This window comes from Diplotaxodon limnothrissa, linkage group LG7, assembly GCF_057381915.1.
Source record: "Diplotaxodon limnothrissa isolate DT_005_m linkage group LG7, D_limnothrissa_male_GT1.1, whole genome shotgun sequence".
Lineage (NCBI taxonomy): Eukaryota > Metazoa > Chordata > Actinopteri > Cichliformes > Cichlidae > Diplotaxodon > Diplotaxodon limnothrissa.
This window is the reverse complement of record NC_140602.1, coordinates 14,049,574-14,066,114: the sequence shown is the minus strand read 5'-3', so window position 1 is coordinate 14,066,114 and position 16,541 is coordinate 14,049,574. Positions and strand designations below refer to the sequence as shown.

The following is a 16,541-nucleotide window of genomic DNA, read 5'->3' as shown; positions in this document are numbered from 1 at the left end:
GTAATTTGATTATTTTAATAAACCGTGTAACTTGGATGGATTCGATGCTGCCGTGACCACAGTGCACACGTCTGCTGTTGCTCACAGTGGTCGAAGGGACCGCTCAGGGAGTTTGTGTGTTCGCTCAGACACATGAAAAATTAGAGGGAACATTGACCACGGGTACCAGTGTGCTTTATTGATGTGTTTTTAATCGAGGTCTGTGGCCCACAGGAAGAATATCAGCCTTTTGGTACACAGATAGTATTTTAATAATATGTTCAATTAATTGAGTGAATAGATTACATCCAGCAATTTGTTTGCTGTTACATGTTCAAAAGATAAAAAAAAATACACAGATTAAAGCTTTAGATTTTGAATTTGTTGAACTGATGAAAATTAATATTGGAGGCATAGAGATAGATTTGCAAGCAGTCTGAGACAGCGCTTCCAAATCATACCATTATAATAAAGAGTAATTCATTGGGAGGAAGATTTCCCCTGATCATTTATTATTAATGATGAACTTTTATGGTTATTCCAAACAATCATTAATGAGTCACTTTATTATTTATTGTGTTTTTATGTGACCGTTATGATTTTCAGTGTTCGCGAGTGTATTCTGATGCATAGTCTCCTCTTTTTTTCTGGTGTGCTTGATGCCACTTGTCTCTGTGCCTGCAGGCTGCGAGAGTGACTTCTGGGGACCTCACTGCAGCAATCGCTGCCAGTGCCAAAATGGGGCTAAGTGTAACCCCATCACAGGTGCCTGTGTCTGCACTGATGGGTACCAGGGATGGCGTTGTGAGGAGCCCTGTGAGCATGGTTATTACGGCAAGGCGTGCCAGTTACCATGCCAATGTCTCAATGGTGCCACCTGCAACCACGAGACAGGAGAGTGCATCTGTGCACCAGGCTACACAGGGGCTTTGTGAGTACCACTATCATATTTACTCTTTTGGCACATTTTATGTAGCAATGTGAGTGTGTATATCCAATTTCTTGCTGATGCAAAGAACTGCAGGCAAAGACAGGTTACTTATCTGATACTTTTGACTTGTGTGCTGACAGCTGTGGGGAGCGCTGCCCCTCCGGTAGTCATGGGCCTCAGTGTGAACAGCGCTGCCCCTGTCAGAACGGAGGAACGTGCCACCACATCACAGGAGATTGTTCCTGCCCTGCTGGGTGGACGGTAGGTCACAAAAGCAAAAGCAAAGGCCCGAGGGGAGAAAATACTTGAACGCTGTTGTAAGTTTAGGGGGGAAAAAGTACAATAAATGAGAATGCTGTGTCTCTGCTCCCTGGAAGGAGAAAAAAAAATAGAATTTGTAGTGTGGAGTCTGACTACTGTGAACTTTCCATGTGAAAATTAACTCTGCATTGACCTTTCTGAAGATAATATGTGAAAATATCTTCCACAGTAAAGTGTACAGTTTTGAACTTACTTCTTGAATGTAATGCTTTCAGTTGCCTTCTAAAAAAAAAGAAAGAAGAAAAAGTAAACACATCTGCAGACACATAGAAGGACATTAACGATAGGTCTGAACTGTCCAAACTTCAATCAAGTCTGTTGGCTTGTTTTCACAGGGTTCAGTGTGTGCCCAGCCCTGCCCTCTTGGCAAGTACGGCATCAACTGCAGCAAAGACTGTTCCTGTCGTAACGGTGGAATGTGCGACCACATCACGGGGCAGTGCCAATGTGCAGCCGGCTTCAGTGGACGCAGGTATGCAGGTGACACGTCCGGCTGACAAACAGACCGCTCAGTTATTATTCAAAACGGCTTTTTCTGAAGTTCTATCAGCAAACTTTTGTGCTCCTACTTAAAATAGGTCATACAAAGGGATGATTTATTGATATTAGTATTTAATGCAAAAGAATGGTTTCATGCAGTTCCGCATTTAACAGTCACTCATTGACCCATTCTCTTTGTTGACTTCTAAATGAGGCACAAACCTGGCTGTTCTTTAAAAAGATAAAGGAAATCCTAGCATATTCTTATACTCGAGAGAAATAAGCATTTATAAATGCCCATTAGTCCATTTGAAGGTAGATTGGAAGCTTTTAATAGGGGCGTTGTATGTTTAATTAATCTTGTACTTCATGCTGGCCAGCAAGGTTTCATGTCTTCAGCCTTCATCCTCATCCACTCCCAGCCTATCCATTGATCTCACCATGAGCTACATGCTGTTTGGAGTCTGCTCATTAATTATAAGTAATGGGCTTATATTAAGGTCTCATTGAAATCCACAGATCTTTTTAGTTCCTCGTGCCTGCCAGAGCAGCCCAGAGCAGCCTGGGTTTATTAGTTCAGCTAAAGCAATTGTCTCTTGGATGGAAACACTTCCTTTACAAGACCTTTTCCTTTACTTTATTATTTTGCAAAATTGCCCTCATTCATTTTGTCAGTGGCAGGTGAATTAAACTGCCAGGAATAATCTAAGATTGTGTTACCCCCCACCCACGTGTGTCTAGTATAATAATACCATTGTCCTCTGATAAAACTAAAGCTAGGGTAATTTAAACATGAAACATAACTTGGCCATTTTATGTTGTAATTGAGCTATTTGTAAAAGCTTTGTTACACTCTTGAGACTGAAACTCCACCAGGACTGTATACTTAAGTCAGTATATTGAAGTGAATGACGAAATCCATTTTTGGATCTACACTAGTTTATGTGCAGAAAACTGAAGCAGTTTCTGTTTAGCTGATGACGATTACTGAGTCTTGTCCAACCCCTGCAGAGACGCTGAAGTACTGACAGCAGAGGCCCGCTGTCCTTGTTAAAATTTGACCATGGATTTATGAAAGTATTTTTAAAGTAAACATTCATTATTAAAACTTTGAAATGTAAGAAGAGTGTTAATAATCAGTGACTCTGAATATGACCACTTTTTCATTAACAAATAATCTAACGCGTTACTATTTCCATAACAGTAGTCAGATTAAAGTTACTTGTCCAAACCACTGTGCGTTACTATTTTTAAAGCAAAAAGATTTGGTTTCTTCTTTTCGTCTCAGCGGATGACAAACGCATACGTGTCGTAAAACGTCACATAAGCAACAGCTCACGTTTCCCGCTCACAAGCAGCCAGCGACGTAAAAAAAAGTGTAAACAACAATGGAGGGAGAGAGATGTTCGTTCTTTAGCTGGAAATATGGTCACTATTTTGAGTTTCTGTCAACTAAAGATTTCAATATTAAGGTTCGTTGTACACTCTGTGTCGGCGTAAAAGTGTTATCTACCTTCAAAAACACTACGTCAAACTTAAGGAAACATTTGGAGTCGCAGCACGGCACAGTCAAACTCACAGAGAGAGTCCCACCAAGTGGTCCGAAGCAGAGAGCCGTGACTTCCGCAGGAGGTCCTACACCCTCAAACAACAAAAGTTGGACTTTGGTGCAAAACCAGTAAGTGATGAAGAATTGAAGAAGTTGGTCGCGCAGTATATTGTAGAAGAAATGCTAACTATAAACACTGTTGACTCGCCCTCGTTTCGTGCCATAATAAAAAAGATCCCTACTTCTAATGCCGAGCTGCCTCACCGAACGACTTTTACTTCTTACTTGGAGAGTTTGAAGGCCGCACTGAATGAAATTGACTTTGTTTCAACTACCGCGGATATTTGGACTGCTAACAACAGAGGCTATATGGGAGTAACGCTCCACTGGATCAGTAGAACCACATTAGAGCGCTACAAGGTTGCATTAGCATGTAGGTGGATTCGTGGTAGACACGTATGATGTCATTGGTACAGAAATCGAAAACGATTACTCAACAAAGTAGTTGCAACAGTTACTGACAATGGATCCAACTTTGTTAAGGCGTTTCAAATTTATCATCCTGTCACGGAGTCCGATGATGAGACGGAGAAGGAAGAGTCCACCCCCAAAGACGATGATGTCACTTTTTCTGATCTGTCAGAATGAAAGTGATGGTCAGCTGTCTCTTCCCCTGCACCGCAGGTGTGCTTTGCACACCATCAACATAATTTGCACACAGAGAGCAGGGCTGTGTATAGGAGCAGCACAGCAAAATGCACAGCTCTTCGGACCAAATTGAGTAGATCTACACTTGCATCAGAAACAGTGGAAGAAATCAGTAAAAGAAAGCTCCTAATACCAACACCCACAAGGTGGAATTCCTTTTTTGATGCTGTAAAGAGAATTGCAGACATCCCCATGGGTGAGCTGAATACTCTGTGCACAAAGCTAGGACTGAAGTGCTTCAAAGATCAAGAATACCAGGTCCTGCATGAGTACTGCATGGCCATGAAACCTCTGACTGCAGCACTGGACATTTTACAAGGCGACTGTCCATATGGAACTTTACTACTAACACTTGAAGTTCTGATGCAGAAGACCCAGGCTGTGAAAGATGACCTCTCCAGGATGACTGCAGGCCTTCCAGATGCCATTGTACAGGTACGCTCTATCTTTAAATTTGTCAAATTTTTTGCTTCATACAATTCACAAACATGGAACAGAATATTAATTATCATTGAAAAATAAGATTACAACAATTAAAATGTTTACAAGTAACCTAAAACAAAATAAATCCATAATACTGATCTCATATTAGGCATGGTTTGCAAATAATTCAATAACATATTAAATTGTAGGCATAAAAATATCGATTATGTTTTTTAGGCTATTCAGACTTGTTTCACCGGTGTGCTAGACGACAAAGATGCCCTTCTCGCAGCTGCCAGTTGTCCAAAATTCAAACTCCGATGGCTGAGAGATACAGGAAGGAGGGAGCGAGTACAACAACTTCTGACAGCAGAGTGTTGCACCACTGCTCCTCTGGCAAAAAAACCTGCCAGTGTGCCCAGTGCTACTACATCTAGCAGCCAAGGTGAGATGGCAGAGCCAGAGGAGGAGACCTATTCTGCAGAAAAAGAAGTCATGGACTACCTGATGTCAGGCTACGACCTTCAGATTCTGCATACGTTTTCAAGCATAAAGACATTTTTTTTTAAAAGTATAACACTCCAACCCCATCAAGTACTCCTGTGGAGCGACTTTTTAGTCTGGGAGGTTTGGTGCTCACGCCTAAAAGAAATCGACTTTCTGACAAAGGGTTTGAGAAGCTTCTGTTAATGAGGTACAACCACTGGTTTACTCACTCCAGTCTACTGTTTCCCCCATAACATGCAATGACAACATATACTGAAAAAAAGAGAATGGGGAATCCAATTTAAATAACTATTTACAAGTAACTGAATTAAGTTTATCAAAGTCACTTAATAAACTTATTAAAGTTTTCAAGTTGATTAACTTAAATCAATTACTTGCAAGAAAGTAAGGCAATTTAAGTTGGACCTGCAGTCTCTTTTTTTTCATAAGATTAGTCCAAAGTTACAAAAGCGGACAATAGTGCTTACATGTGGATGATAAAAAAAAAGTATCTTAAGGGAAGTCAAGAAAGACTCTTTGTTTGTTTGTTTGTTTGTTTTTTATAAAAAAGTATTTGTTAAATGAAGTCGACTTATTGTTTTTTATAAAGTTTTTGTTAAAGTCAAAAACTTTCTTTGTTTTTTTTTTATAAAAAGTATTTATGTTAAGTGAAGTAACAAGACTTTCTTTATTTTCATACAAACAAGTATTTCTGTCAGGAAAAAGTTCAGCTTCAAATGTCAGGAGATATATTGTTGACATTACTGTTAAAATACACTTCCAATAAAGTGAGTATTGGCAAAACCGGTTGATGTTTTTATGTTGAGGCAGTGGGGAGTGTTATTGGCAGCTTCTGAAAGTAACTAATAAAGTAACTAGTAATCTAACTTAGTTACTTTAAAAATAAAGTAAAGTAGGGCTGGGCCATATTATACCGTTCACGGTAATACCGGTATAATGTTAGGCAACGATAGGAAAATGAAATATCGCGATAGAATATGAGTAAAACGCGCGTGCGCAGTGCCTTTGTTTTTTTGTGTGTGAAATTATTTTTTAACCATTTGACTTGAATTTGATTTAAGCAGATGCATATTCTTTGTGATATGACCATATGGGAAACAAATGATCATTTAGCCATTTATTTTTAGCTCAAAATGACAACATTAACACAGTAAAACAGGTCTCTTTTTTAAACAGAAGCCTGTCATGCTTAACTTTTGAGAATATAAGTAAATCTTTCTTTAAAAGAACTCTGTCCTGCTTAACTTAAAATTATATAAATTAATAGAAAGCAATAGAACAAAAATATTCTTGTAACAGTGCACATATAGTGCATTTAGTACAATTGGCTTCAGTTGAGGTATTATTTCAGCTTTTCTAATGCTAATCAGCTGCTCCTGTTTGTAAACCCGCTTGTTCCCATGATTACACATCATAACTCATCATCATTATTAATCTATGTATTACTTTTATGTATTAGTCATCTATTTGTTGTAATCATCTATCCTTGCAGTTGTTTATTACACAAAATAAATTTTATTATCACACTTCTGGCCACATAGCGCTGATATTCACTGCACATGCCCATATTAACCTTAACCAGAGGGTTTAAAAAAAACAAACCAATGTTTACATACCATATCTGCTTCTGCCGTGGCCTGGTGGACAAGAAATTGGTTAAGGGTTCCCCGAGCTTTCACGCCCCTCATGTTCTTCATGCGCCCACCATTAGAAGCATGCCTATGGAAAAAGTGAGGGTGTCACCGCAGCTGCTCACACGTAAACGTCGGTGAAAAAGACGTTGCAGCACGGCGTGTGATCTGGACACAAGCGATGGAGGCACAACTTGTAGAACTTTGGAAAGCTCATCCGAGCCTTTTCGATGTGGCATCACAAAATTATCACGACCACAACAACCGTGAAAATAGTTGGATTTACATTGCTGCTCAATCACAGCTGCCTGATCAATGTCTTTCATTAGCAATTTAGCAAAGTTGATGGTGGTGGCGTGCGTATCTGTCTGAGTGAAAGACAGAGAGGGAGAGCGAGCGACAGATTTTCTATTATAACCTTCATTTTATGGAGTCACAGTGTGAGCACTCAGGTCGCATCAGAGCATCGGGCGGTATAGTGTGAGACCCTGCCTCGTGACCTATAAACTTATAACCCCTGTGAGTCAATCGTGCAGTTTGAAAATCGCACAGTGTATGTCCAGCTTTAGGTGTACTGTCGTCCGAGAATTGCACCGCAGTGTCGGCGTTTGTTTCCCTGTTGGCCATGCTTCTTGTTGTGGTCATCTGTTGTCTTCCGGTATTTTCTCCGTAAGCAACCTTTCCTCGACCAATGAGATGAACGGTAATCTGACTTGTCATACTCGAATTGTCATAAGTGTGCTGTCAGCTCATTGGTCACAAAGCAGGAGAGGGGCTGGGAATTATGCTTTCAAACAAAGTGTTAATTCCATAAACATTTATAGACTACTTTTGATTCTCACTGTATTACGGGACAAAGTGCGTCCCTTATTAGCTCAATACGGGACGTGTACTTTTGTTTCTAAATACGGGACGATTCCGTTTTTTAAGGGACGGTTGGCAACCCTAGGTCAAACGAACACTGCAGCATCACTGAGAGTTAAAAACTGTCTCAATTCTTTCATCTTTAATAAAACGATCAGCATTGCTGCTTTACCAGGTGTAACTATGAAGTTTAACTTCCAGGCATCCATGAAAACAAAATGTATTACATTTAACGGAGTTAGAAGTTAGCAGGACGCTAGCGGAAGTTAGCTCGCTAGTTACCGCTGAGATTTCTGAAAAAATTCAAATGTACAGCTCTGCTATCATGTCCAACATAAATGAAGACAGGAAACTAAACAGCAGTGACGTTTGTAGGGTTACTGAAGTTGGGCTAGCTGGTATATAATGATGTGCTACCTGATCGCTAGTGACACAGCTATGCTAGCATAACATAAACAGTGAAGCTGGAGGACGAACACTAACACTTTTCCACTTATAAAAGTTAACATTAAGGTTCCTGATAGTTAGAGACAAATGCAATCGCATGGCAGGATGCTGTAAACGGACCAAACTTCAGTCAGGAGAACAACTGAGATGATCCATCCACAATACAAGGTTAGTCATTAATATACTGCAACAACATGGGAATAGAGTATCTGCCGGAGAATTCAACATTAATGACTCAATGGTACAGAAGTGGAGGAAGCAAGAAGAATGAGTTTAATAAAGTTTGATTTATCTGACTTCTTTGTTTCGCTTAATGTGCCTTATAATCCCGTGCACCTTATGGTCTGAAAAATACGTACTGCACACTGCAGTTTCATGTTGCAAAGCACCTCTTTTTAACTTCAGTGGATATTATACATGGTTATGCTCAGGATATGTCAGCCCATTTCTACTGGAAATGCCTTTTGGTTAAACTTTAAGCAAGGAATTTGCATTTGCACTGTTACATTTTTATAAAGCTTTAATGTACATAAAAACCAGCTTCTTGTTTAAGTGAAAATAAATGGAAGGTTGTCTTTTTGCACTAGTAATGTTGTGGAGTTGTATTTTGTCTCGCATCAATTATATCGTCAGTTATATCGTTATCGCAAATTTTCAAATATATATCGTGATAAATATTTTTGGCCATATCGCCCTGCTCTAAAGTAAAGTAACTAAATTACTTTTGGAAGGAGTAATCAGTAGTCCGTAATATATTACTTTTTCAAAGTAACTGTGGCAACACTGTTAATAATATATCCATATTATTTAATGTATTGAAGCTGGGGCTGGAGTTTTATTTCATGTTCCAATTCTTAAACAATCTTTGCATTGCGTAAAATATGATAAAGCATTATTGTTTTTTAGTATTATATTTACATGCACTTTCCAAAAACACCCTGTTGCATTCAGATCTGCCGCATTTCCTCGTGGCAGAGATTCAACAAGGTGCTGGAAACATTCCTCTGAGATTTTGGTTCATATTGACATGATAGCATCACACAGTTGCTGCAGATTTTTCAGCTGCGTGTATTGATGTGAATCTCCCGTTCCACCGCATCCCAGGGGTACTCTGTTGTGGATTGAGAACGTGTGACTGTTGAGGCCGTTGGAGTACAGTGAGCTCACTGTCATCTTCAAACCAGTTTGAGATGATTTGAGCTTTGTGACATTGCGTGCTGTCTTGCTGGAAACAGTCATTAGATGATGGGTAGACTGCTGTAATAAAGGTACGGACATGGTCAGCAACAAAACTCGGTAGGCTGTTTAAACAATGCTCAGTTGGTACTAATCGGTCCAAAGTGTGCCAAGAAAATATCCCCCACACCATTACACAACCAGGTCAGTACCAGGTATTTAAACCCTAGTGGGAGTTCTCCCTTAAGAGGGTCGTTGACCCGCTCTTGATCATGTGCCTCATCACACGAGCCAAGGCGTGAAAAAGGTGAGTGTCATTATCAGCAGAGGTTTCAGGTGAAACCATCGTGAGACCTTGCCTCACACTGTCATGTGAACTATTAAGAATGCCTGATGCAAGATGTGAGTGGGGGTTATTTAACAGCTAACCTTCTGAAGACACACAAAAATGTAGTCTGCTATAAAATCAGATGGTGACTGGTACCAACGTAAAACAATAAAATAATAATACAAATAAAACTTTACAAGCAACCTATTATATATTTATCTTATGCTTTTAAAATGTGAACAGAGTGGTTAGAGTAAAATATTTGCCCGCATTTATTTTCCTTTGAGTTTAGAAGGTTCAGGGTCTATGAAATATGTATCCAAAATGAAATGTTTCAGTTTTACTAAAATGGCTCATAATAAATATAAAATTGACTCAATTTCCTTCATGTACTTGTGACCATGTGCAATTTGTAAAGGCTTTTTAATGCTGTAGTGATTAAGCATTGACATTGTTGAAAAATACCATCATTTATTAACTGAACTGCACTCACAGAGCTGAAAGGTGGGATTTGTCTGTGTTTGAAACCCTAAAACATGAACTAGAGAAAGGACAGAAAAATGAGCACATTTTAAAAGATGGAACCAAGCAGAGTTTGAGATTTTGCAGATTATTCTTTATTCAATTCATTTTATTCAATTGTTGAAATTAACATTGTATATATCTGTATATATATATCATACATGCACAAAAAGAATCTTTAACATTTCCAACATCAGATTTTCATGTTACAAGTCTTGACTCATTTTTTCCCCCATGTACCTGACATTTTTTAGAGCAGCAATTTAAAAGACTCCGTCATTGCTCTGTAATTTTCCTCCAGATGTCAGGATGACTGCCCTGTGGGCACCTATGGACCGCAATGTAACCAGAAGTGCGAGTGTCAGAATGGAGCCAAGTGTCACCATATCAATGGAGCCTGTCTATGTGAAACAGGGTTTAAAGGGCCTAATTGCCAGGAGAGATTCTGTCCCCCAGGTCTATACGGCCTCATTTGTGACAAGTACTGCCCCTGTAACACCACCAACACCGTCAGGTAAGTGAGACATCAGTGCAAGGCCACACACAGCTTTGCTCTGACCAAGCCCTGAAGCAAAGACTCTCCATATGAATAAAGATTTCTGCAACTCAATTTTGTCTCATCTTAGCTCTATGCCAGCACTCATTCTGAAGTCTGGACACCTCTTAGCCATGTCATCCAGTTAGCTTTTAATCGCGACCTTTGCTTCATTCATAATTTCTCAGCAGCATTCATAGTTAATGCAATGTTAATGCTCTGATTCCGGCAAGAGTTGGGCATCGGCCATAGAAGTCATTACAGAACGAAGGAGAAAAGGGACACATCTATCAGAAACGAGCACGTAGACGCGTAGATGGATGAATGGCTTTTGGCGCGGACTTCACACTTTGATCCTGCTCAAGAATGAAGTGTTGATACTTTTAGAGCTCAAACTTCACCTCACCCTTTTTCTTCCTGTCATTGTCCCATATTTCTTTCTCATTATATTGTAGCTGCCACCCGCTTTCTGGTGAATGCACCTGCTCTGCGGGATGGACAGGGCTTTACTGTAATGAGTCCTGTCCGCCTGGATTCTATGGAGAGGGTTGCATGCTGACTTGTAGCTGTGCCAACGGAGCTGACTGTCATCCTGTCACGGGTACCTGTACATGTGCCCCTGGGTTCATGGTGAGTATCATGTACATTCACTGCTATTTTATTGTACTCATATCTGTGGCCACTTTCAGGATAATGTTTTATTAAAGATTTTCTTTCAAATTTGACCTTTACCTGATCTCATGAGATCTAGATCTCTTTTCCCAGAGCCAAAATGCCAAGGTGGGGCCACAGTTACGCTATGCAAACCGAAACACAGCCAATGTGTACTCAAGGAAAAGGAGGAAAAAAGAAGTTGGTGGAAAAACAGAGAAAAGAGCACTCAAAATGCATTAAAAACAAGCATAAGCTTAAACGGCATTTAAAACACTTAGAAAGAGCAGTCCTTGAACATCCATGACTTTGTGTTCTAAACCACGTTGACACTCGCATGTCCATTTTAATTTATTCGCAGCTATAATTACCATGTCAACTTGTAATTATGCTATTGGTTACATTAATTTCTCATGAAATGCTCAAGGGTTAATTGTATTTGTAACCTCGCTCCTCGTGATCTTTAATATACTGAAGAATATCTCTATCTCCACTAACCAATAATTGTACTCGCATGTCTCATACCATATGCTGCGAAACTCTCCGCCATGAGCCTAAGTTGTGAAGGTTGCAGCTTTGACTTATGTTTCATGTTTTTTTGTGGCTGTTGTAAAAGGTTTGTGTCAGTGTGGTCATAATTTTTTTGGAAGTTGTCCCAGTTTCACTTTAGAAGCTTTTTGTACACAGACAGTCAAGAGCAAGGGGAGACATTTTATTATCGCCTTATTATAAATGTGCTCTACCGCATCACAATAAATCCTCTGGTACCTCCCAGTGCAGACATTAATAATGGGTCGTGTGTATTTTACAAATACAGTCGATATGTCTTGACTTGTAGCATCAGTGATCTGTACTCCTGGACCAATTGGGAGAAAATTGAATCCTTGACCTATATATGTTTTCGTTTTAGTCGGTTTTTGTTGCAGCCACATTGTTCCCTCTTACAACTGTCAAATTAGTTGGGTAACTTCAATCAGTTTCCCTACTGTATTTCTTGTCTTGCAATCTGAAGTTAGAGAGCAACAGCGACTGCAAGGGTACATTCCTGCCAACATTACATTTAGGTGGAAATTGCCTGTGTCTTACACCAGGCCACTGTGGTGAATTGAGCTACCGAGCAGGGCCGCAGACTGTGTCTTAATTTGCTCCACCTGTTCTCTTTGGCGGCTGCTGGGAAGGACTGCCAGATCCATTAAATAGACCTAGAGGGCAGGAGCTGGAAAGAAAAGAAGGCAGTCAGATGGGACCAGACACACCTCATATGGAGGATTGGTGTGTTTGAGTGTGTGTGGAGAGTTTTTTTTTGTTTTTTTTTTTTGTACTCTGAACAAAGCTGCTGCTGTGCAAACACTTTGTTACAGAGGTAGAGCTGTGTAGCTGCTACCTGTAATTGTGTGACATGCATCACACATGGTTATTATCACATGGAGCTTTTAAAATGTGGTTGATGATGGTGTTGCGGCTATGATTGCAAGCGAAGTCACTTCCCCGGGGGACAGCTGATAAGACTAAGCCTCCCCACTGCATCTTTGTTCTGGAGTCCCATCGGGGGGCAAACCAAGCAAAGTGTCTGAGCAGACTGAGCACCTCCACGCTTGATTTAGCTCTAGTAATTGGACATGCTCTTTTTGACTGGGACAAAGTGATTACCGTATTTCCCGGACTACAAAGCGCACCTGAATATTAGCCGCACAAGCTAAAATCAGGGGAAAATCCTGTTTTGTACATACATTAGCCGCACCTGACTAAAAGCCGCAGGTGTTTCAATGTTGACTTATCATATGTAAGAGAATATGCACAAAGGGAATTGTCAGGAAAGAGATGGCTGTTTGGAGACATCACTTTTATTAATATTTTGAAAAACAAGTTATGGGTACATATTTGCACAACTTTTTAGGTATATGTACAAGTAGCAGTAATTACAAGTACGAAACATGTATTGTGCTTCATAAATGAGTAACAAATGTAGTACATAACAATAACCTACAGCACACTAGATTCGGACTACCTTTTAGGCTCAGGTGCAGTGACAAGAAGAAAAGTCAGTCATTCACCACCATCTTCCTGCGCACTAAAACCACCAAAGTCCTCTTCTCCAGTGTCGGATACGAACAGGCTCAGGATGGCTTCGTCATCCACTCTCCGCTTCTCTCCTTCGTTGTCACTTTCAAAACCAAAGAAATCCTCGTTGTCAGTGTCAGAGTCGAACACCCTCAGAAGGGCCGTGGCGGTGTCCTCCTCTCCATCATGCAGCAGTCCAGCCCTTCGAAATCCGTTGGTGATCGTGGATGTTTTCACACTTTTCCACGCTGTCAGAATCCACCGGTGGAGTTGGGCATAACTTGCTTTTCGCAAGTTTATCGCCGCTCATCATCCACGCCTCCCTCTGAACGCGTAGCGCTACTTTGAAGTTTGTTTTTTGCGCTACTTCGTACGGCACCACGTTGCCTGGCGGACGGACATGTGACCAACATACCACTCTTGAACCCCGATCCTTCCGCCAGGCAACGTAGTGCCGTACAACAGCGGAACAAACAAAACAAATCCTCTTACGATATGACAAAAATCCTGAACAACCCATAGAAAAGCCGCACCTGACTAAAAGCCGCAGGGTTCAAAGCTTGTGCAAAAAGTAGCGGCTTATAGCCCGACAATTACGGTACATGTTACCTATTCAGGCATTGTCCCTTGCAATCTGCAGCATGTGGACTCTGTAAGGTGTCTTTCTTTTTTTTTCTTTTTTTCTACAGATTCTGTTGGTACCGCTTTATGTGAAATATGAATGCATTAGGAATGGATTCCAGTCTGCCTTTGTAGGTGGTGAAAACAATTTTCCTATCTCTCAGGGATTTCTCTCCTCATCAGAAGGTTCAGAGGTTCATTTTCAACCATGCTGCATGAATTTTAAACTGCACTCACTCACCCAGCAGTTAGATGAACTGTTAAGGAGTGAGAATGATTGGTAATTAGTGGTGCCATTTGCATCTAGTCTCGAAGGGTACCAGCCTGATCAATGTTGTGTCAGCTAGTGGCTTTCTGGAAAAAATGCACTCCAATTACATTAAGATACTAATAGGTATGAATTTAGTGCTTTGGCCAAGGACGACCTGGTCTGGTCTGGTTACTACTTCTATCGGCTGTGTAGTTATGTAAGGTCCTGCTGCTCCTATGCAATGGACTGACAGCCCGTGTATTAATAATGATTCTCCACATCCAGACTTCTATCCTTCCCAGCTCAGAAGGAATATGAATCAGTCGACTAATGAGAGAGCTGCCTTTCCCCACTTGAGAACAGACCAACCACTGGAGTCCGCACTGTGAGGGGGGAAACCAAGTGGAATTCGACGCAGTCATGGAGGCAGCAAAATCCATGGTCATTTGTGGCTGTATGACGTTTTATCCATGAGTCCAGTCACCAGTAAATTGCCTGAGCTCTGAAGAAAGACTGCACCTCCCTGCCAGTCCCCCTCTGTCCAGCCCTCCCCCACCCTCCACCCCCCAGCCGGTCGAACTTCTTGCCGCACTTAACAACTGTAACTGAACTGCTATTGTTAGCAGTCTTGAAGCTGTCGTTTGCGGCAGAACAAAGGTTATTGCAACCGATTGATAAAAATTTCATTCGCAGACAGGCGCTTTTATGTGGTGTACGGGGAGGAGAGATGTTTTAAGATGTGTGTTCTGCCCCTGGCGTCCACTGGCACATCTCCTCCTGCCTCATGTTTAAACTGAGTTCAAAATGATAATGAGAGCAGTGAGCAGCCAGCAGTCCCCCAGATCTCTGGTGAGCGAAGCAAGAGCCACTCAGGACTCCTCTGGGCCTATAATTGGAACTCTAAATCATTGTGTCACCTGTCACTCAAGTCAGGGTTTGAAACAAAGGGTGTGGGCATCCATAGACTGGCTGTGATCTCTAGCTGAGGGAGGGACAAGAGCGGTGGAGGTGGGTTGTGCTCAGCCTTTAAAGCAGAGAAATTCTAATGACAGCAGGATGCAGAGGACAGAGACGGAGTACTTCATGTCCTTTACCAGATACTTAATTTTAATGCAACAACACTAAAAGGCTGTGCCAATGTGGCTGCCAATCTTTTCTATGGTATATTAGAGTGAGAGGTTAGAGAGTTGGTCTATAAGTGATACCTGTGGGATCCTGTCCATCCATTTCACTGTGGAACTCATTTACTTGGATTTTATCGCTGTTTTTGCCTAGTGTGGCTTTGGCTGAATATCTAGCCTGATGAGGGCCCACGTGCTAAAATGTAGATACAATGTTCTCACCACAAGATTCAGCCCTATTGCATTCCCATGCTGTCAAATCCATGGAAAGCTGCTAATGTCTCACAGACGAGCACAATGTGTTTTTTGCCATCAGTGCTGTGACGCACAGGGTAATGGCAACAATGAGATGGGTTTTGCTCCCAAATGATCACAGGCAAACTTGTAAAGGACCCCTTGGCATCACATTTATGGGCAGGGTTAATGTGGGGAAGGTGCATGTTTTAACCCAAGCCTCAATCTCCTGATGCTGACTTATTTGCTCATTAAAAGAGGACCATTATCTCTCTGTGTCCAAGACTGCTGCTGACAGTGTGTCAAGGACACCGGTGCCAAAGGACACATTATGAGTATCTTAAAAGTTGCCATTTTTTGTTGATTCCGTTTGGCATGCTAAGTTGGCTCACTCAGCAAACCGGTAAAGTTGAAGCCACAGAAGTGGTTCGAACTCAAAAATCCAGTTTCTTTGTCTGTTTGAACACACAGATGTTTTACATATTTTTGTGATTTAGTTTGGCTCACAATTCATGATGGTTTCATCATCTCCAATGTCCATCGCAATAAGCATCCATAAATCAGATCTCAGACAAACTCCAGGATGTTCTTCTTTACCTTTCAATGTAATGTAATGCAGTGTAGTGTAATCCAGTCCATGGGAAGCTTGCAAACAGCAACTTGTTATGCTTATGAGCCATATTTTTATTTCATTTCAGTGTGCCAGTTCCATTTGCATGCCAACATTGTCTTGACTGCTTGAGTGGGCTCCACAGTGTCAGATTTTGAACACCCTTATAGAGTAAGGCTTGCAAAATACATCTTCCGCAAGTCATTTCACAAGGCAAGGGCAGTAACTTAATGTGACTTTAGTTTATTAAGAACTCAAAAGATTGCATTAATAGAGTGAAGATGATTAGATAAGAGTGCAAAGTTAGTCATTGCTTGATTGGAGAAAGCGGTGAAAAGTCTGGATTCTCCAACTTTGGAGTCCTGCCTGCGTCTCAGCTGAAAAGGAAATCTAACGGGAGATGGAGATGAAGAGAGAAGTTGAGAGATGGGGTGAAATGGGGTTGCAAACCATGGCTCAGAACAGGTGCTGTCAGAATATATAGAGTGCATAATTGGAAGTTAAGAAGAGATAGCTTGAGCTGATCAAGTGTGGTCCTTCCTTTGAACTTCAGTTACTTTCTTAAATCCATTCAATTTCAGTCTCCATACAG

The 16,541-nt window shown here is 41.0% G+C and overlaps 1 protein-coding gene and 1 pseudogene across 2 annotated transcripts in view; both read left to right on the top strand.

The window, feature by feature from the left end:
• The window catches only part of megf11 (multiple EGF-like-domains 11), a 60,221-nt gene that overhangs the window by 28,128 nt on the left and 15,552 nt on the right, over positions 1–16,541 (top strand). For both annotated transcript variants that reach the window (XM_085357479.1, XM_085357478.1), the window contains exons 6-10: positions 664–910; positions 1,051–1,171; positions 1,567–1,703; positions 10,168–10,380; positions 10,857–11,031. In XM_085357479.1, the coding sequence (XP_085213605.1) occupies positions 664–910; positions 1,051–1,171; positions 1,567–1,703; positions 10,168–10,380; positions 10,857–11,031 (893 nt within the window). The remainder of the gene's footprint in view (positions 1–663; positions 911–1,050; positions 1,172–1,566; positions 1,704–10,167; positions 10,381–10,856; positions 11,032–16,541) is intronic.
• Positions 4,251–5,131, top strand: LOC146627938 (uncharacterized; annotated as a pseudogene).